Below are 18,027 nucleotides of genomic sequence, written 5' to 3'. Positions count from 1 at the left end.
ATTTAACCTACTACTTACTTTATTTCTTTGGCTTATGTCTACTGACATGCAGACAGAAGAGGTCCAATTCTAAAGCTGGCAATTAGAGACTCATAAATGAGCAGAGGAGACGTGTTGTTAAAGGTCAAGAATATGAAATTGTTCTTGCCTTCAGCCTAGTGTAATGGACACTTTTCAAGGTTAAACAAGACAGAGAGCATCACTGAAAGAAGAAGTTAACTACACATCCCAAGGAGCATTTCACTGAGAAAGATCTATCACCTAGACCAGTGGTTCTCAAATGGTGTGCCAAGGCACACTAGTGTGCCTTAAGGCAAGTCTAGGTGTGCCGTGGAAATTTGTACCATATGATATTAGTACTACTTTATGGTAAGAACTGTAACCAGGCCTGCCCACAGATCTGGACCCCTGTAAAAGTCCCAGATAATGGGACCACCCCAGTTGGGTTTTATTGATGATATCAGTGTATGTGTGTTGGATCAGTAGCATTGGTGCTGGCATCCTGGCTAACAGTTACCTCATTAAGAGCTGAAAAGCATGGCAAACTACTATTGGGTTAACCTGGTGTTAAAGTTACTAATTCTTGCTATTTTTATCCAAGTTAAACAATTTTTCTATACATGTTTGCCACTTCTTTTGACTGCTTTTTTTGCCACTTCTTATTACAACTTTTGACCCATTTTTGCAACTTTTTTGGAACTTTTTACCACATTTAACCCATTTTTGCTACCTTTTTGCCACTTTTTTCACAATTTTGCTGTTGTTTGGCCATTTTTTGCCATTTTCTCCCATCAATTTTAACCCCTTTTTACCACCTTTTAGTAACTTTAACCCTTTTTGCCACTTTTCTGCCACTTGTGATCTATTTTGACACATTTTTTCTCCCACTTTTGCCCTTTTTTCTTATCACTTTTATCCCATTTTTACCACCTTTTTACACTGTTAATCCTTTTAGGCCAATTATAACCCATTTTTGCCACTATTTTGACACTTTTAACAAGTTTTGGCCAATTTCAACCCATTGGTTGGCCACTTTTGACAAATTTTTGCCCATTTCTGACTTTGTTTAGCAACATTTTGCCCAATTTTGCCATGTTTTGTCATCACCTTTAACCCATTTTTGCTACCTTTTTCCCACTTTTGCCATCTCCATGATCCCCAGTTGTCTGGACCCCAGAAAGCTCTCCCCTTTATCTCCCCTTATAGGCCACCTTGACTGTAACATTATTTATAAAGTTTATTTTGTATTGATTTGAATATGGTGTGCCTTGAGATTTTGGCTTAACCTTAGGTTTGCCTAGGGAGAAAAAAGTTTGAAAACCACTGACCTAGACTCTAATCAAAGATAAATAAAACACTTTGGAGATTTCTGCTCTCATTGAATCAGCCACAATAGTCTGCTATCTATCCTTTCTATAGAAGTATCTGATGAGGATGATATCCTGGCATTACAATGTTCTGGCATATCTATGACAGAAAAAACTCGCTTCCTAGGAACCAACTTTTGTGAATAAAGCAACTTTAAAAATTAACAATGAAGAAAGCACTCCAGAAACTCCTCCCTCTTCCCCGCTCCCCTTGAGTCCAAAACCACGATCTGCTCATTCTTAGAGACGGTTACACACTCAGCACTATCTCCTAATTATACCACAGGAAACTTCACACATTTTGCACGGCTCCATGCGCACACATACACTCACCCACTTTGAGACGATGCCAGAATCTGGAGATCAATACAGTGTGATCCTATCTGCTCTCTTTGATATCCACAGGCACAGCCCTCTAAACCCCTTCAGCTGAATTGGAGAGAAATTGCTCCAAGCCTTTGAAGCTTCTGTTTGAGGTCTTGGGAAGTTCGTACCCTTAATTGGAGCCATTTAGGCATAAACCGTTGTAATGGATAGATTGCACTGAGACATTAGAGGCTGAATTGGAATTGATATTTCAGTTTGTAGCTGCTGGGGGATGAGAGATGGAAAATGAGGCAAAAATACTCCTCACTGTACAGGCTATTAAATCAGAAAAGGCTGCTATGTAGTTCTACAATCGTAGGCTCTTTTGTTTTAGTGTTGTTTGTGGTCTCCTCTGTTTGATTTAACTGCAAATGACAAATTAGACTGAAATCTGATCCTCTGTCTTTGCTACACTTAAAATGCTGAAAAAGTCGAGGTGTAACAATCACAGTTAGGTTCATATCTCAGTCTTGGGGTTGAAGTTCAGTACGCCTTAAAACTTCTTCCATTTGAATATTATGGAGGCCACTGTGCTGGAACCCTTCAGAGCAGCAGATTATTTTGTAGCCTTCCCCAGATCTGTGCCTTTCAATAATTCTGTCTCTGAGCTCTGCAGGCAGCTCCTTTAACCTCATGGCTTGGTTTTTGCTCTGATATTCATTGTCAAATGTGAGGCCTTTTATAGAGAGGTGTGTACCTTTCCAAATCATGTCCAATCAGTGTAATTTACCACAGGTGGACTCCAATCAAAGTGTTCTTCAGAGATCCAGAGAAATAGCACCCAAGCTAAATGCCATGTGTTGTTGCAAAGGGTCTTATTTCAGTGTGATATTTCAATTTTCTATTTTTCATAAACTTGCAAGAATGTCTAAATTCTGTTTTCACTTGGCCATTATGGGGTACTGAGTGTAGATTGATGAGATTGCAGCATCAGGCTGTAACATCACAAACGAGAAAAGTGAAGGGGGTTTGAATACTTTCTGAATGCACTGTATGTTGAATGAATATCAGAAAATGTGTTTCATATAAATGAGAGAAGATGTTGGCTATGTGGGAGCGTTATACCAAAAAAGGTGATTATAAAATAATAATAAAATAAAATAAAATTAATTGATATCAGGAGCAAACAAGGATACAGACATGGCTGTGCTCCTAAAAACGCCAGACATTGTACTTCCGTTGATGTTATTTAATACTGCCTTAAATCATTAAATAACCCCCCCCCCCCCCCATTTTTGTTTTTTACAAAATTGCAGAAGGAGCCTTATTATTTTGAATCAGGTCTTTATTTCTAATCCTTAATTAGAAATAAATCCTTAATGGTTCATATTATCAAACAAAGCAAATATCAAAGTGTAATTTCAATATTTATATCCTAAAATAAATATTTTATGGGGGGGGGGGGGGGTCTTCTACATAACATTAAGATAAGAACAATACAATATGATAAAAGTTAATCTCTACTAAAATCTAATTATCATTTGCGTGATAAATACTGCTACACCCCTGTGAAAGAGTGAAACAAATACTAAATACACACATTTATGAACAGTAAACTTGAAGCAAATTTACCCTAACTCTTTAAACCCTACCCCTCACCACAACCCTAAGAATTACTTGAAAATTATTTAGGAAGGACTCACTTTAATTTAGAGCATTGGTTCCCAACATGGGGTCCAGGACCCCCCAGGGGGGCACCAAAGATCTTAGGGGGGTGCAAGGCTTTGTCTGCTCTGAGGCTGCCAAAATTAGATTATCAAATATTGACTAAAACCAAGATAAATCAGTTATTAAGTAGTTTATCCAAAGGTCTTTTGATAAGAAAAGCATGCATAGGCCTTTTTAGGGCTTTAGCAGTGAAACAATTCAAATCTGTGTTGATTTTTGACAGTAATGTGTCACTATCAAGCAACTTTTATAGAAAATCACCATCTTATTTCACAGAACTTACTTGGTAAAATACCATCTTATTATCAGAGAACAGCCAAAATTATTATGAGGGTAAGGGATATGGTTAGGAAGTAACAAGGTTAGGGTAAAATATCACCTAAATACCAGAGAACTGCCACAATATCATAAGGAATTACTACCGAGTAAGTACATCCTTAATATTACCATATTTAGAGCTATTAAAAATGCTAACTTATTAGTAGATAATCACCACCCGGTTCTTGAGGAAATTACTAGATAATTACCTCTTATTACTAGAATTACTTGGTAAATACAGCTCACTAACATACAGGGCTACTGAAATCACTTTGTCAGTCTGTTTTCTGACTTTTTCTTTGTTTTATGCATGAATGTTTTTTCACTCAAACTTTTTTATTCATAAACTGACCTAAAACCAGACTATTCCTTTAACCCAGTTTCCATACAGGTATGTACTTTAAAGTTTCCTCCTCTTATCGTAGATCTTAATGACGTTTTGTTCATCAGTGTCATTTGGCATCAGTGGTGCACTGCAGCATCCTAGTGTACATTTCTGCTTTAAAGAGGGATGCAGTATTTATGTGAATGGATTACCGGGTTCATTGTGTGCTTGGCTGTCCAAAGACAATTCTTCATGCGAGTGTCTAGGGAGAGCTTGTCTGAGCAAAGTTACACACACCTGCTGAGGCATGCTGTAAGGCTGACAGTTCAGTCTATGTTCTGGGAGTGGATCAAACAGAACTGAGCTTTACGGTGAGGGGGCTCCACAAAGATCCAGGCTGTTTGCGCCTCTGGATGTTTGGGCCTCACTTTGGGCAACAAAAAAACATATTAATGCATAAAATTGAGTTCCACAAGTTGTCAGTGAGCTCAGTCCAGCAAGCCATTTTTTTTTATTCCAAAGGAGGAGAGAGCAAGAGAAGTACCCTCACTGTAAAAAGGCTGAAAAACATTTCCGGCCTTATTTTTTAACATTTATTTTGGGGGTTTTGTGTACTTAAGCCATAGGCATTTGGTTAAAGAGAGAAGGGAATAACATGCAGCAAAAGACTTAAAGGTCAGACCTGAACCTGGATCACCTGCATGGAGGACTGTAACCTCCGTATGGAGGATGCATCCTCACTGCAGGAGACTGGTGCCCCTTTCTGGCCTTTGGTTTTACTTTTCTGTGTTGAAAGTGTATTCATATGGAATAGATCAGTGGTTCTCAACCCTTTTCCTCTAAACCTACTTTCATCCATGAAAAGCTGAGCCCCCAAATACCTGCACAAAAAGTAATACACTGCTGTTGATAATTAACGTATATTTAAATATTATAACCAATAAAATCCCAACAGAATATGTCAGGGGTCATCTACTACATTTGTTCATCTTTACAGATGCTATATGGGCTGAACTTTGAAATAAGTTAATTCAGATAAATATTTTACAAAGTTGGAGCTAATGGGACAGATGGTAGAGATGTTAAATCTTCTTTTGGAACTAAAGTGTGAACACTGAACTTGTAGACTTATGTGACTGCAGAAATGGACAGGGTTGAAAGAAATCTTTAAATTCTTAACTGTGACCATTTAACATCAAAAAAAAAAAAAAAAAAAAGAAAAATTAAATATGTTATCACCAGAGTATAGTGATCAACTTAAGTTCTTTTTTGATACAACTTGTTCATTATAAGGTAGCCACATCTTCAGAGTGCTGGTATGCTAGAATGGAAAAAGACCTTTCTTTCTTTCATTTTTAAAACTTCTAAAAAATTAACACTGTTTATTTTTGTTTAGCCTTGTCCAGCTGCATCTGTATCTTTATTCTTTTTATAGTTGGCCCACAAAAATTTTGAGAGGTTAATATATACTGAAACAAACAGGCATTCCTTCTTCCTTTTGCAAATGGAAAAATTATATAGGATGTGTATCTTAAAACAGATTCAATATAAATAATTGCTGTGCAGCAACAGCGTGTATAGATAGTCCTACATGTTTAGATCCTCCCCCCTCTCTCCCGCTATGACTCACACTCCTCCATCCTTTTTCTCTGTGTCAGTGAACTCTTCACCTCTGACAGACTCTCTCTGCATACAGTGCACATCTTTGCAGGGTTGAAGACCAGATTCACCACCAGCAGCTCTCCTTCCCTCCACAGACCTTCTCTAAATGCAACAGCACCACGCGTTCCCTGTGAAAGACAGGTGCAGACTAACTGAATGAGGGCGAGGTTGCTGTTCCTCCAAAGCAATTAACCGCTCTCACAGGCTAGCTGATTGAGGCAGCCATGCATGGCTCGCCATAGCTGCCACTCCGCTCCAGCCTGAGACAGAAGCTGGCTAACCTTCATTTATAACCTGTCACAAACATCCTGATACAGCATCCCCCTTCTCTGCCTCTGATTGAAAATAGAAAGGAAGCAAAGGTGAGGCAGCAGGTGATAAAGAATGAAAAAGGGAATTATTATCTATAGATGTAAACAGGTCTGTCCCTTTCAAGTTTGTTGTTGTTTGGCTGCAGTGTTTGTCAGGTATTTCCCTCGAGCTAGTGGAGATTAGAATATAGTTTTGCACCATTTTTCTTAGAGGAATCAACAAGAAAAAATGATTCTTTCCACATAACTCATTATTAAAAGGAAAAGTTCACATTTTGGAGAAATATTTTCTTTCTTGCCTTGCTAAGAGTAAACATATGAAACCATCTTTTATATCTATCGGGTAAATACCCTATATAAAAGTATTCATTTTGGATGTTTCATGTCAATATAGTTTAGATTTTTTTTTTTTTACAAAAAGCACAAACAACTATTTAATGTCAAGGTGAAAATTTATTTCTACAAAGAAAGAAGATCATCAAACAAGAATATGCAATGTAAAATAAGTGACTGCAATAATATTCACCCCCTTTAAAGTGAATGACCTCATTCAAAAGAGGTTCAGCGAATTTGGTTAGCAGTCTCACAATTTGTAAATGGGGATCACCTGAGTGCAGTGAATGTGTCTCATGTGATTGTAATATATAGACACCTGTGTCTGGAAGGTCCAGTCACTGGTTAATCAGTGAGTGGCTACCATTACACCATGAAGGCAAAAGAACACCCCAAGCAACTCAGAGACAAGGTACTGATTACCCTGGCCTTTCCCTGCCCTGGAATAAAAAGTTTGTTTTTATTCATTTTTTTTTAATTCTTATTTGTAACAAGTGTCATTATTAATTCAAAGTACTGAAATGTCAGTGGTCATGAGAAAACAAGAAGAGATAAATAAAACCAAATGGTTGGCATCTTGTTCGTACATGCAAGAGCCCAACGTATCATTATTCTATAAAGTATATCATTATAATATGCATAAAGTTAGGGGTGAAGAAAGACACTGTGCAGTATTTTAAGCATATTTCTAATGTGGAGGCTATTGTCTCATACTTTGGGAATAGGCAAATTAGCACATTAACTAATGTGAGGGAAATAATTGAAGTACATTTAATTTAATCATAGAAAAAAACTGCTCACTGATATTTGAAAAATATAGTTTAAAAATACATTAAAATTCATTGATATTCATAAAAATGAAGCAACATTTTTTGTTGCACCTATGACTACTCTGAAGGAGTTATAAGCTTCAGCAGCTGAGATGGGAGAGACTCTGCATACAACAACTGTTGCCCTGGTTCTTCACCAGTCAAAGCTTAATGCGACACTGTGACACAAACACTGCACATCACCACATACACAACATTGCCACTGTAAAGCACAATGGTGGCAGTATCATGCTGTTGGGATGCTTTTCAGCAGCTGGCTCTGAAAGTCTTGTAAAAGTAGAGGGTAAAATGAATATATAGGAAAATCCTGGAGGACTATTCTATCCAGTCTGCAAGAAAACTCTGGCTTGGGAGAAGATTTATTGTCCAGCAAGACAATGGCCAGCAAAAGCTACAGAAAAATGGTTTAAAGACAACAAGGTGAATGTTCTGGGGTGGCTGTGTCAGCCTAAAGCAATGATCCTCTTATATAACTCTTTCAAGAATTAAAGAAAATGTGAACAATAGTCCTTGGTAAAATTAGCTTCCTTGTTGCTCAGAAGTCGAGGATTACAGATGATTAAAACTGATTTTGATGATCGATTTGGGGTTTTGTTTTCTTTGTTTTAGGTTTAGCATGAATAAAGCTTCTAAGTTTAAAATGTTGATGAATTATTGCCCTGCTAAGGCTTGAATCCATATAATTGTTGCTAAGTATTAATATGCCTTGGGCTGAATGAGCAGCTCAGAGTGGGGGAGCAGCTGTTTGATGGAATCAATGCATTCCTGCATCAAACAATCTCCAGTGAGATTACAGTATGGATCACAATGATATGAAAATGATGGAATAACGCTGCGCTCATTAGCACCTCTCCAACCTGACATCTGTTAGCACATGTGAACATAAAGGAAACAAAGGTGTAACTGCTTTGACATGATGTGATTTGTATTGAAGTCAGTGAGTAATATGAGGGTCCTATTAGATGAAGGAGGATGTAAGTGAATAACTGTATCCTAGCTTGTTAAAACCACACTGATGCTGTCTGCTATTCAAGTGCCCAACTTCCTCTTTCTACCAATTAAACGCTTCTGGTTTCTTTCCTGAGAGAGTGTACGTGTTTTCCTCCACCGCTGCCGTTCGTTGTTTTTCATCTCTGTGAAGCGCTGCAGATTTATTAAGGACAGGACAAGACCAGTGATGACAGTTCCTTTCATGTCCCCAGGGAAAATACAATAAGCCTGCTGCGTCTCTGTCGTCTTCCTGTGGCTCTGTCTGCTTGTACTGCCTATTACTGTCAAGGTTCAATGTCTGCACTGTCAACTTTCTCTCCGTTAATGCTTTATTGCTTTCTTCTTCCTGTCTAAGGTTGCTTTTTTATTCAGTTTTTCTTCCATTTGTGCTAGTTTTCTCATGGCCGTGCCCCGTATTCTGTCTCCTTTTAAATGAAGGCCCTTCTGCCCTCCACCGCCAGGTCACGGTTTCTGTTCGTGCGGACGCTGCATCTGCCAGGAGGGCTGGTTTGGAAAGCTGTGCCAGTTTCCAAGGTCCTGTGACATGAAGGACGAGCAGAGCAAGGAGCTTTGTGAGACATCTGATGGAGTTATGTGTAGCGGGAAAGGTGAGTTTTCTTTGATTTCATTGAAGTCACAAATATTCAAATATTTGTGTATGATACATACTGCATTAAAAATATCACTCAAGTTTAAGTACTCAAGTGTTTGGAATGGGTTATATCGCCCCCTTTGAGTGTTATAATATTAAAAAGCATTAATGGATAACTATGGCTGCAAGCAGCACTGAAGGACCCTCACACCCCAGTTCATGTTGGATTATTAAATTCAAAATATTGAGCCCTGCACTTTGTATATGAGATAGTACTGTCTGTCAACAGTAGGTGGCATTTTGACAAAGAAAGATACTAATATGTAGAGGTGATAAGGGCAGGACCAATAATCATTTTGTAAAATACAAAGAGGATGGGATGTACTATGTAAGAGTTGTTACTGGTGTCTTACAGTACAGCTAAACCATCAAATTAACACTAAAATGTGTAGAAAGGCAGAGCCTGATCATACATGTAAAATCTGAAGCAAGTCAAATGTTTCATATCAGAACTAGAAAAGCACTTGGAGAGCACAGACCTCCGCCATTAGCCGTATCTCCCAATAGTGAAGAATCCTTTAAAAACATTGCTGGATCCAGACGGTGATCCGGATCACTCCCAAAATCTAATTCAATGATTATTCCCTCCCGGGTGGGGTGGAGACACTGTGAGGCAAAGCACTGGCTTCGCTACGGTGGACTGTCATGGCGGAAACACCCATGGTAAAATAAAGTTCTTGTATTGTATTGTATTGTATGGTCTCACCGAACAACTGAAAGTCATGGCAGAGGGTGAATATTCCTCTATTCCTCCCAGCATTGTGAGTATTCTCGCTACAATTCACTGTCTTTCTCCCTGTTACGCTCTGACTCATCTCCTCGACCAGGCGTGCGTCTTTCAAACTCTATAAACTCCAAAACTTTGAATAGAAACACACCAAAAAATGCTGCTGGGATTGAAGTTACTCATGTCCACCATCTCCTGGTGTAAAGTGGTAACAGCGCAGACTTCTGCCATTAGCCCTATCTCCCAATAGTAAAGAATCTTTTAAAAAATTCCTTGATCCAGACAGTGATCCGGATCAGTCTCAAACTCTAATCAGTTCTTCCTTATGCCATTTCTGACATGTCCTGAAAATTTCATCAAAATCCGTCCATGACCTTTTGGGTTATGTTGCTAACAAACAAACAAACAAACAAACAAACAAACCCACCCGATCACATAACCTCCTTGGCGGAGGTAATTACACCAACTTCCTGTGAAATTGGCAAGATATCTAAATGCTCATTGTTGGCTGTGAGGCATCCTATAATGAGACATGTCAGTGCTGTGGAGAAAAACTGAGGCCTTTCTATCAAAATCTGGGCTTTATAGAGTAAAGAAATGGCCCATTTGTGTCACTTCCTGTTGGCAGTTGGGGGCACTTCAGAAAAACAATAAAATTAAACTTTGAGTGGGTAGAGGGGCAGACCTTGATCATGCATTTGTCTATTCTTAAAGCTAAGAAAAATCTTAATCAAAGCCTCCAAGTCCAATGCAGAATCAGGCATTATCTCACACAAACGGTGACTGATAGAGTATAATCACACTTGGAATCAAATTTTTTAGTATTAAAAGTAACTAAAATGATAACAAAGATTCACAATGGATCTTTAGAGATTAAAATCTTCATTTTAAACCCAGAATTATGTTGTTCTATGACAGTACTATAGTTTTTTCCTGTAATTTCAGAGAAATTATTTACTTCAGCTGCCTCGATGATGTCACTGTAACAGGGTTAACTATAAAGTGATAATTAAACTAAACATACCTTGGAGGACTACATCTACTGTGTTTCTGATTCATTTTAATGTCCGTCTCATTTAGTGTAGTGTAACGTAGACTCAGTTTGGAAAGTGGCATTTATGATACTTCCCTTCTGTTGGCTTAAAGTAACGTCAGTCTGCCAGCTGTAACCAGGACGAAGTGCACCACAATACGCTTCCAGATCATATAAAGACATTCTTAGAAATAATAATGCTTGCCATTAAATCAAATGATTGAAACGATATTATCTTTGCAAAATAAAGATGTCCAAAGTACATTTCACCATAATAATTTCTGTCCAGTTTTGAATCCCTTTTCCTGACAACAAATAAATTTGATGTTTTCTAGAGATGTTAAAATGTTTATCTTGTATCCCTAGAGCTGTACAAACAAAGAAATATGCTCAACCTACCTCATAAGTGTGGTCTATAACAACATGACACGCCATGGTCTGGCCTATCACAGTGAACAGCCTCTTGGATTGATGAAAATCTACATACTTCCTGTTTCATGGCAAACAACACATTACCATTTAAAAGTATTGCGAGCTGACAATAAGTTTACAGTACTTTACATAGATGATTACCCCAATAGGACACAAATTAGATGAAAATTTAGTTGGATATGTTCAGCCATGTAGAGTAAACAGTTTAATTTTAGCTCCATCGACGCTACAGAAATACAGTAACAAAGCAACTGTGCAAACAGGAAGTGGTGCAATACCTTTACCATTCATTAACATGCCAGCAGTGATTTACATCAGTTAAAGTTTTTATGGCTACTTAGAAATGTGCTGTATCACCACATCCCCATGTTATAATGATATTTAATGCAGGCATGGTGGCTAATAATGACATGGACTCGACAAATGGCAAGACATCATATTTTAAGGAGCTCCTATTACCTCATCCTTTGAGGTTTGCACGAGATTCTGATAGCGTTTAATCTATATAGTCTCTTTTTTCTTTACATCAGAAATTAAGTTGATGGGATGAACACCCTTGGTAGAGTTCATCTAATTATCATGCACGGAAATGTCCAAAATTAGTTGAGTTGACACTATGAGTCAGGAAGCTTATTTGTAGGTCCTGGCAGGAAACATATCCCAACCAAATTTCAAAACCCTAGGTCGACTGTGCTTGCAGAGGTGAATTTGGGTCATATTGGACTTAGTTCACCTTAACACTTCTCTGTTTCTGAAAAAAAAAAAAAAAACTTTGAGGACTGGCTATGGTTCCACAGTATGAGTTTTTAAAATAGATTTTCATAACTTTTCATCATCAAACTCTAGCTGTACACCAAAGATGAAGGTGATTGAATGAATACCAGGAGTTCATCCAAGTATGAGCCCTGAAAATGGCCAAAAAAAGCTGATTTTTGATGCTCTTTCAAAAAAGATGAACCTTCTTTCTTTGAACATCTGTAAAGATTTTAACAGACTGTTTATGGACCTTTTTAACTCTCAGAATGCCTGATATATCCACCAAATTGAATCTGTCGAGATGAAACATGATCAAGGGAGCTGCCTCTTCAAAAAATGTTAGAGCAGCTATTGAGTTCATACAAGAGACCGACAAAATAAAGCATTTCTTTTGCAAATTTTCATGACTTCTTCAGGATTCTCAGACCTCCAAAAACTCAATGGAAGAGGGAATCTTAAGAATTCCAATGACATCTGTGCTTGGGCCATAATAACTTGATATCTTGAGAAAATTACTTGTTATGGTGGGAAAATTGAGTAATTAAATGTATGGATGCATGTCCCCTTAGGGCTTCCATATGTTATTGCATTTTCTACAATTCACTGACAATCAATAAATCAATTTCTCTCAGAAAATATCATTAGTTACAGCCCTATGTGGTATCCTGTATTGTCTTTTATAGGTCTGTAATGGGGCTCTGTATATTGGCACTCGACTGGATGTATCATTAGGTGGCAAATGACTCTGTAGGATAGGATTTCTCTTTTATGTATGGCGTTAATTCCACAGAGATGGAGCGGCTGCAGCGGGTCCAGCCCTGCAGAGCAGATCCTGGTGTGAAAATGAAGATGAGCATGTTCATTCTCCACGCTCGGCTACATTCAGACACCAGAACAATCTTCCTCTCTGCCCCTCCTCACCTCTTTCACATCTCCCGCTCCTCACCTCCTCTGCTTCTTATATTGTAACTTTTGTACGTTGATAGAAATATCTGAGATTGACAATGTTATTCTGAACCTGTGGGTGTGAGCTTTGGAAATAAAAGGGAAGAAGACAGCAGAAGATTTGTTTCCCTCTCCCATGCTGCCCTACACCGTCAACCAGACATCCAGGAGACTGGAGGGAGATCTCAGTGTGGGTGGATTGGTTTCCTGGTGGCAAAAGTATATTAGAAGCTGTTCCCTGGGGAACATATCATATCCTCTCTGTCCAACACCATAAGTCTTCTGTGTAAAATAAAGAATTTACAGGATATGAAAAAACAGCATTTTTATCTAAAAAATCCCATCAGAGAGGAGATGGTGTTAAAAGAAATATAATACATACATTGTCAAAATGTTACTCAGCCTAGGTGAGGAAAATGGGATGTTAATTAACAGAGGTGTCTTTGTATGAATGTGTGTCTTTGTGTTTACTTCAGGATCCTGTCACTGTGGCCAATGCATCTGCTCCCCCCAGGAGTGGTGGGTGTCTGGCGAGTTCTGCGAATGCGACGACCGGGAGTGTGACAAACACGATGGACTGATCTGCACAGGTAGGGCACTGATAGAGGCGAACTTGAATTCCTCATGGAGCAAAAATGATAAGAAGTAAGAAATAAAAATGACCAATGGAAATCCAATTAATACCTACTGTTAATTTTCAAAACACAAAAATCATTCCATGGTTGTCAGGGTGCCAAAAAGTAAACATAGAGTGGGTCGACAAGAAGGGCTGGGTGTTTTTTTTTCTTTTTTTTTTTTTATCTTGACCTCTAAACTATATTAGCAAGCAAGGAATAAACATCAGCCCCAATAACCCTGACTTTTGAACTCCAAAATCTAACCAGTTCATCCTTGATTTTGAATAAAATTGCTTAAGGACATCAAATTCACAAGCGAGGGATGGATATTATGCCCAAACACCTCAAACTCTGACACACAGTCTCCAGTGAGTTACTCATTAAATGAGTTCATCCTTAAGTAAGTGGATATTTGTGCATTGTTTACTCTTAAGATATTGTGTTCACAAGGACTGGGCAACGATGAGGCCCAATGGCCTTAGCCTTTGACCTCCAAAATCTTACCATGTCAAATTTATAAATTATGGACAAACATGGGACTGAATGAGCTAAGTAAACATTTGTGCAAGGTTTGGGGGAAATCCCTCAAACAATTCTAAAGAAATTGAAAGGGATGAAAATTAGGCCCAGTGACCTTGACCTTTGACCTACACTCTTCAAAATCTTTACAGTTCATCCTTTATACAGAGTGGTTGTGTTGAAGATTGAATAAAGTACCAAAAGTACCAAATGCTGCTTATTTATCAATTTCACAAACCAGAGATCAACATTAGGCCTTATTTCATAAACTTTGGACCTACGGACTCCAAAATCTGGAGTGTTCAAAGTTTGAGGAATATTTTTCAAAGCATTTTTTTAAGATATTGCATCAATTAGCAAAGAATAAAATTAACGCCCAACAATGTTTTTAGCCTTTCATCAGAGTGGAAATCTGTGCTCCTACCAAAATCTTAACAGCTATTCCTTTAATCAGAATCAATATTTTTTCTAAGTTTGAAAAAAAAAAATACATCAAAGCAGTCTCAAGACCTGAACAGCACAAAGGATGGGCTGAAACCCAATTATTGTAGCTTTTGGCCAACAACCACCAAATTCTTATAAGTACATCCTTCCATCAGAGAGGCTATTGGTCCCTCAGCATTCTTCAGTTATCGTGTTAAAAATCAAAGGATGCACACGAGGCCTGATGACCTCATCTATGACCTCTAGAATCTAACCAATTCATCCTTGAATCACAGTGGATATTCATACAAGTTTAGAGAAAATCCCTCAAAGCATCCATGAGATATGCATTTACAAGATGGGGATGAAGATGAGGTTCAATTATCTAGACCTTTCACCCACAACCTCAAAAATATTAACAGCTTATCCTTAAATCAGAATGGACATTTTTGCTAAGTTTGAAGAAAATTACCCAAAGCAGTCTGTAAACATCAAGTTCAGAGAACAAAGCACGAACCTGAACGATGAATACAGAGGTTATCTGTGCCATTGTTTAAGAAAATGTATCAGTGCTCTGTTTTTCAAAACAAAGGATGGACATGAAGCTTGATGTCCTTGGCTTTGACCTCTGACATCCATGTAGCTCATCCTTGAATCACTCATCCCTCAACACATTCATGAGATATTGCATTTCCAAGAAATGGATAAACATGAGACCAAATGAATCTGAATGGATGTTTGTGCTAAGTTAAAAAAAAAAAAAAAACATTCAAAGAACTCTTGAGACATTTATATTAAAAGACGAAGGATGAACATGAAGCCTATTCATCAGTACATTTGACCTCCATGAACTCCTGAGAGTTTATGCTTAAATTGTTAAGGATAACTGTCCTTTCTTTAAGAATCTCTCAGCATTCTTGAGTCTTTAAGTTCAAGGCCTGATGACCTTGGCTTTGACCACCAAAATCGGTTCAGTTCATCTTGAACTGAGTGGATGTTTGTGCAAAATTTGAAGGAAAAAATACCTCTAAGCATTAATGCAATTTTATATTCACAAAAAGGCCTGGATAGACAGCAGACAGCCCAAACACACTGAGTCTCCAGCCTCTGGCAGTTGTTGGTGCAGAATTGTAAAAACCAAGACAAACATTTGCTCTAATATTGATCAACAGCCTTTACTAGTCCCGAGGCAGAGTCAGACAATAAAATGTCCTTGTGCTGTTGTCCTCCACATTGACAGTGAAGGAATACCTCTTAGCCAATCAGATTATTGGTTGCGTAATGAATGTCAAGTAAGCCACCAAATTTGTTTCTTTTATCTACAAATTCTCAAGGTATTATTCAGTGGGCTGAAAACACATTTCTTCACTGTGATTTTGACGTACCAAAGTTCTTTTCAGATCCACTCCGCTGTTAGACGTGTTGACAAACAGACTCACGGCTGAGACGGTGTGATAAAACTCGGCACAACCTGACTGAGTATTCTTGTATCCAGCTCAGATTTGAGTTTGGGTTCCCCTGCACTGACTGAACCTGTGAAGACTGAAGCACTCTCACAGATCATTGTATCTGTAGATTTTGTAACCATCCCACTGATGTGAACAGCTTTGGTTATGAGTCAGAGAACGTACCAAGAAATAATTGAGAAAAGACGGACTCGCACACACTTTTCTCACTATCACAGCTCATCCACAGGAGCCGTCTTCTCTCCACTGATAATGGAAAATCTCAGTACGTATTTATAATTATTTTTGCCCCGGGGCCTGTCAAAATCTGGACAGCTGTTCAGAAGTGCTTCTCATCATGACTCCATGACTCCAAATGTCAGCCTTAATGTCATGTAATGAGCTTCAGCCACTCCAGATTCAGAAAAATGCTGCTTTAAAAATGTGGGGATGTAGGAGGAAAATGTACAGCAATCTCTGCTAAATATTCAAAATCACCATATTACCAACGGGAGGGTTTATCTTAAATCGACCGTTTATATCAGGGCAATCAAAAAAAGCATGGTGTTTTACATTTAAAGGCTCTTCTTGCCACATGTAGCAGCCAATTAGGCTATGTTTGCCAATAAATCCCTCTACATCTAGAGATTACATGAAGCTTTAAAAGCTGTAATTTCCTCTTTACACAAACACCTGTTTTAGGAATGCTTTAATGTTCATTTCATGCTCTAAACATGAAAATATGACACAGAAGCTGCTTCAGTTGAGTCTGAATACTTTTTAGCACAGGTAAATAGAGAGAAGGGAAGTTACAATGTTTCCTTCACCATGCAAAACATTGAAATGTGTTTTTTCAGAATTTATAATCAGCTTGTTGGAATCATATTTCCACCAACATTTGGCATAACCCCTGAAAATGTATATTCCACAAAACAATATCAATGACAATATGGTAAAGATACGGTGGCCCCGAAGGCCAGCAGGATTAATATTTCAAAAGTGCAAGTGAAATGTATTTGTGGTTTGTGAAATTTATTTTGCACCTTTGAAATATTAATCCTGTTGGCCTTCAGGGCCACCGTATAAAGATAGAGTTGACAATCATAAGGTTCAGTGGGGTTTAAAATGAAACATTATTTGGTTGCATGAACCTCATTTCTCTATTTAAAGGGACTTGTGCAGACCAGAATTCTCCTTCAGTTTACGCCTAATCAGAGGAATTTGTGATGCAGCCAAAGGTTGTGAAGCTTGTCCAGGAGCCCACTTCATACGTCCTTGAGTTGAAAATCACTTGCAGATATTTAGCATGTAATAATGTCTTTTTAACCATCTGTGTTTATTGTTAATGACCATTTCATCTACGTACACCGATACTTTGAGAGGTCTGAAAAAGAAAGAGGGCTGATTGGGCAGTTGATTGGGGATGGCTGGGTTTCTCTTTTTGAGGGTTTTCTCGGTACATTCAACCAGAGGGAGACTCGAAGGTAGACCCAGAGCTTGCTGAAGGGGTTCAAAAAGCCAATAATGCCCTGGAAGGCCTTAGAATCCACCAGGAGGAGTTGGAAAATATTTCTTATGAGAGGGACGTCTGCTTAAACTTGGGTCAACTCGGTCAGTTAGCTAGCTGCCACTGCAACAAGATCCCAGATCAGCAGATAACAGGTGAATGGATGAAGTCATGCAGATGGATGTCGTATTTGTTATGGACAAAAATGCCCAAGCAACTCTTCACTCTGGATCCAGTTGAATCTTTCTAATAACGGTATGCCCTGACTGCACATTTCACAGGTGACAAAAATCAGCGTGATTACACTAATTCGTATTGCATTGAGTTACACAGTGCACTGCAGCTCACCATTTTTCTCCCTGTTCTTATTTTCCTCTCTGTTGCTTGCACTGACATGGACAAAGAACAAGAAAAGAGGCAGATGACATGGCTTTAACTTTTTCACTCAACAGAGCTTGATAGCTTGTTTTACAAAGTGGATATAGTTGCATTTTATTAATCTCTATGTCTGTGTTTGAAATGTTAGGTAGGACTATGTGGCTCTCCACTGTCAAGGGCTTGTTAAAACAAAGCACCACACTTTTTTAAGAGCAGGAAACTAAATTTTCAGTGGGTGCAGTGTGGACAGCAAAAGGATGTGATGTTGCATGATGCATTGTGATACCTGATGCAATCTGCGTGCTGTTACTGTGCCAGGTTGTACACAAATTTTTTTTAGGTTGCAATTGAAATGTAGTTTAAATGTGATTCTGTGGAGTAAGTTATGACCTTATGGAGCAAGACTTCCTTTTTCATGCATTA

At 38.3% G+C, this 18,027-nt stretch overlaps 1 protein-coding gene across 1 annotated transcript in view; it reads left to right on the top strand.

Annotated features, from left to right (window-relative positions):
- The window catches only part of itgbl1 (integrin, beta-like 1), an 83,700-nt gene that overhangs the window by 58,117 nt on the left and 7,556 nt on the right, over positions 1-18,027 (top strand). The window contains exons 9-10 of the mRNA XM_041807276.1: positions 8,632-8,778; positions 13,192-13,305. Coding sequence (XP_041663210.1) covers positions 8,632-8,778; positions 13,192-13,305 — 261 coding nt within the window. The remainder of the gene's footprint in view (positions 1-8,631; positions 8,779-13,191; positions 13,306-18,027) is intronic.

Source organism: Cheilinus undulatus, linkage group 15 (genome assembly GCF_018320785.1).
Source record: "Cheilinus undulatus linkage group 15, ASM1832078v1, whole genome shotgun sequence".
In the NCBI taxonomy this organism is placed as follows: Eukaryota; Metazoa; Chordata; class Actinopteri; order Labriformes; family Labridae; genus Cheilinus; species Cheilinus undulatus.
This window is presented reverse-complemented; position numbering and strand designations above follow the sequence as displayed.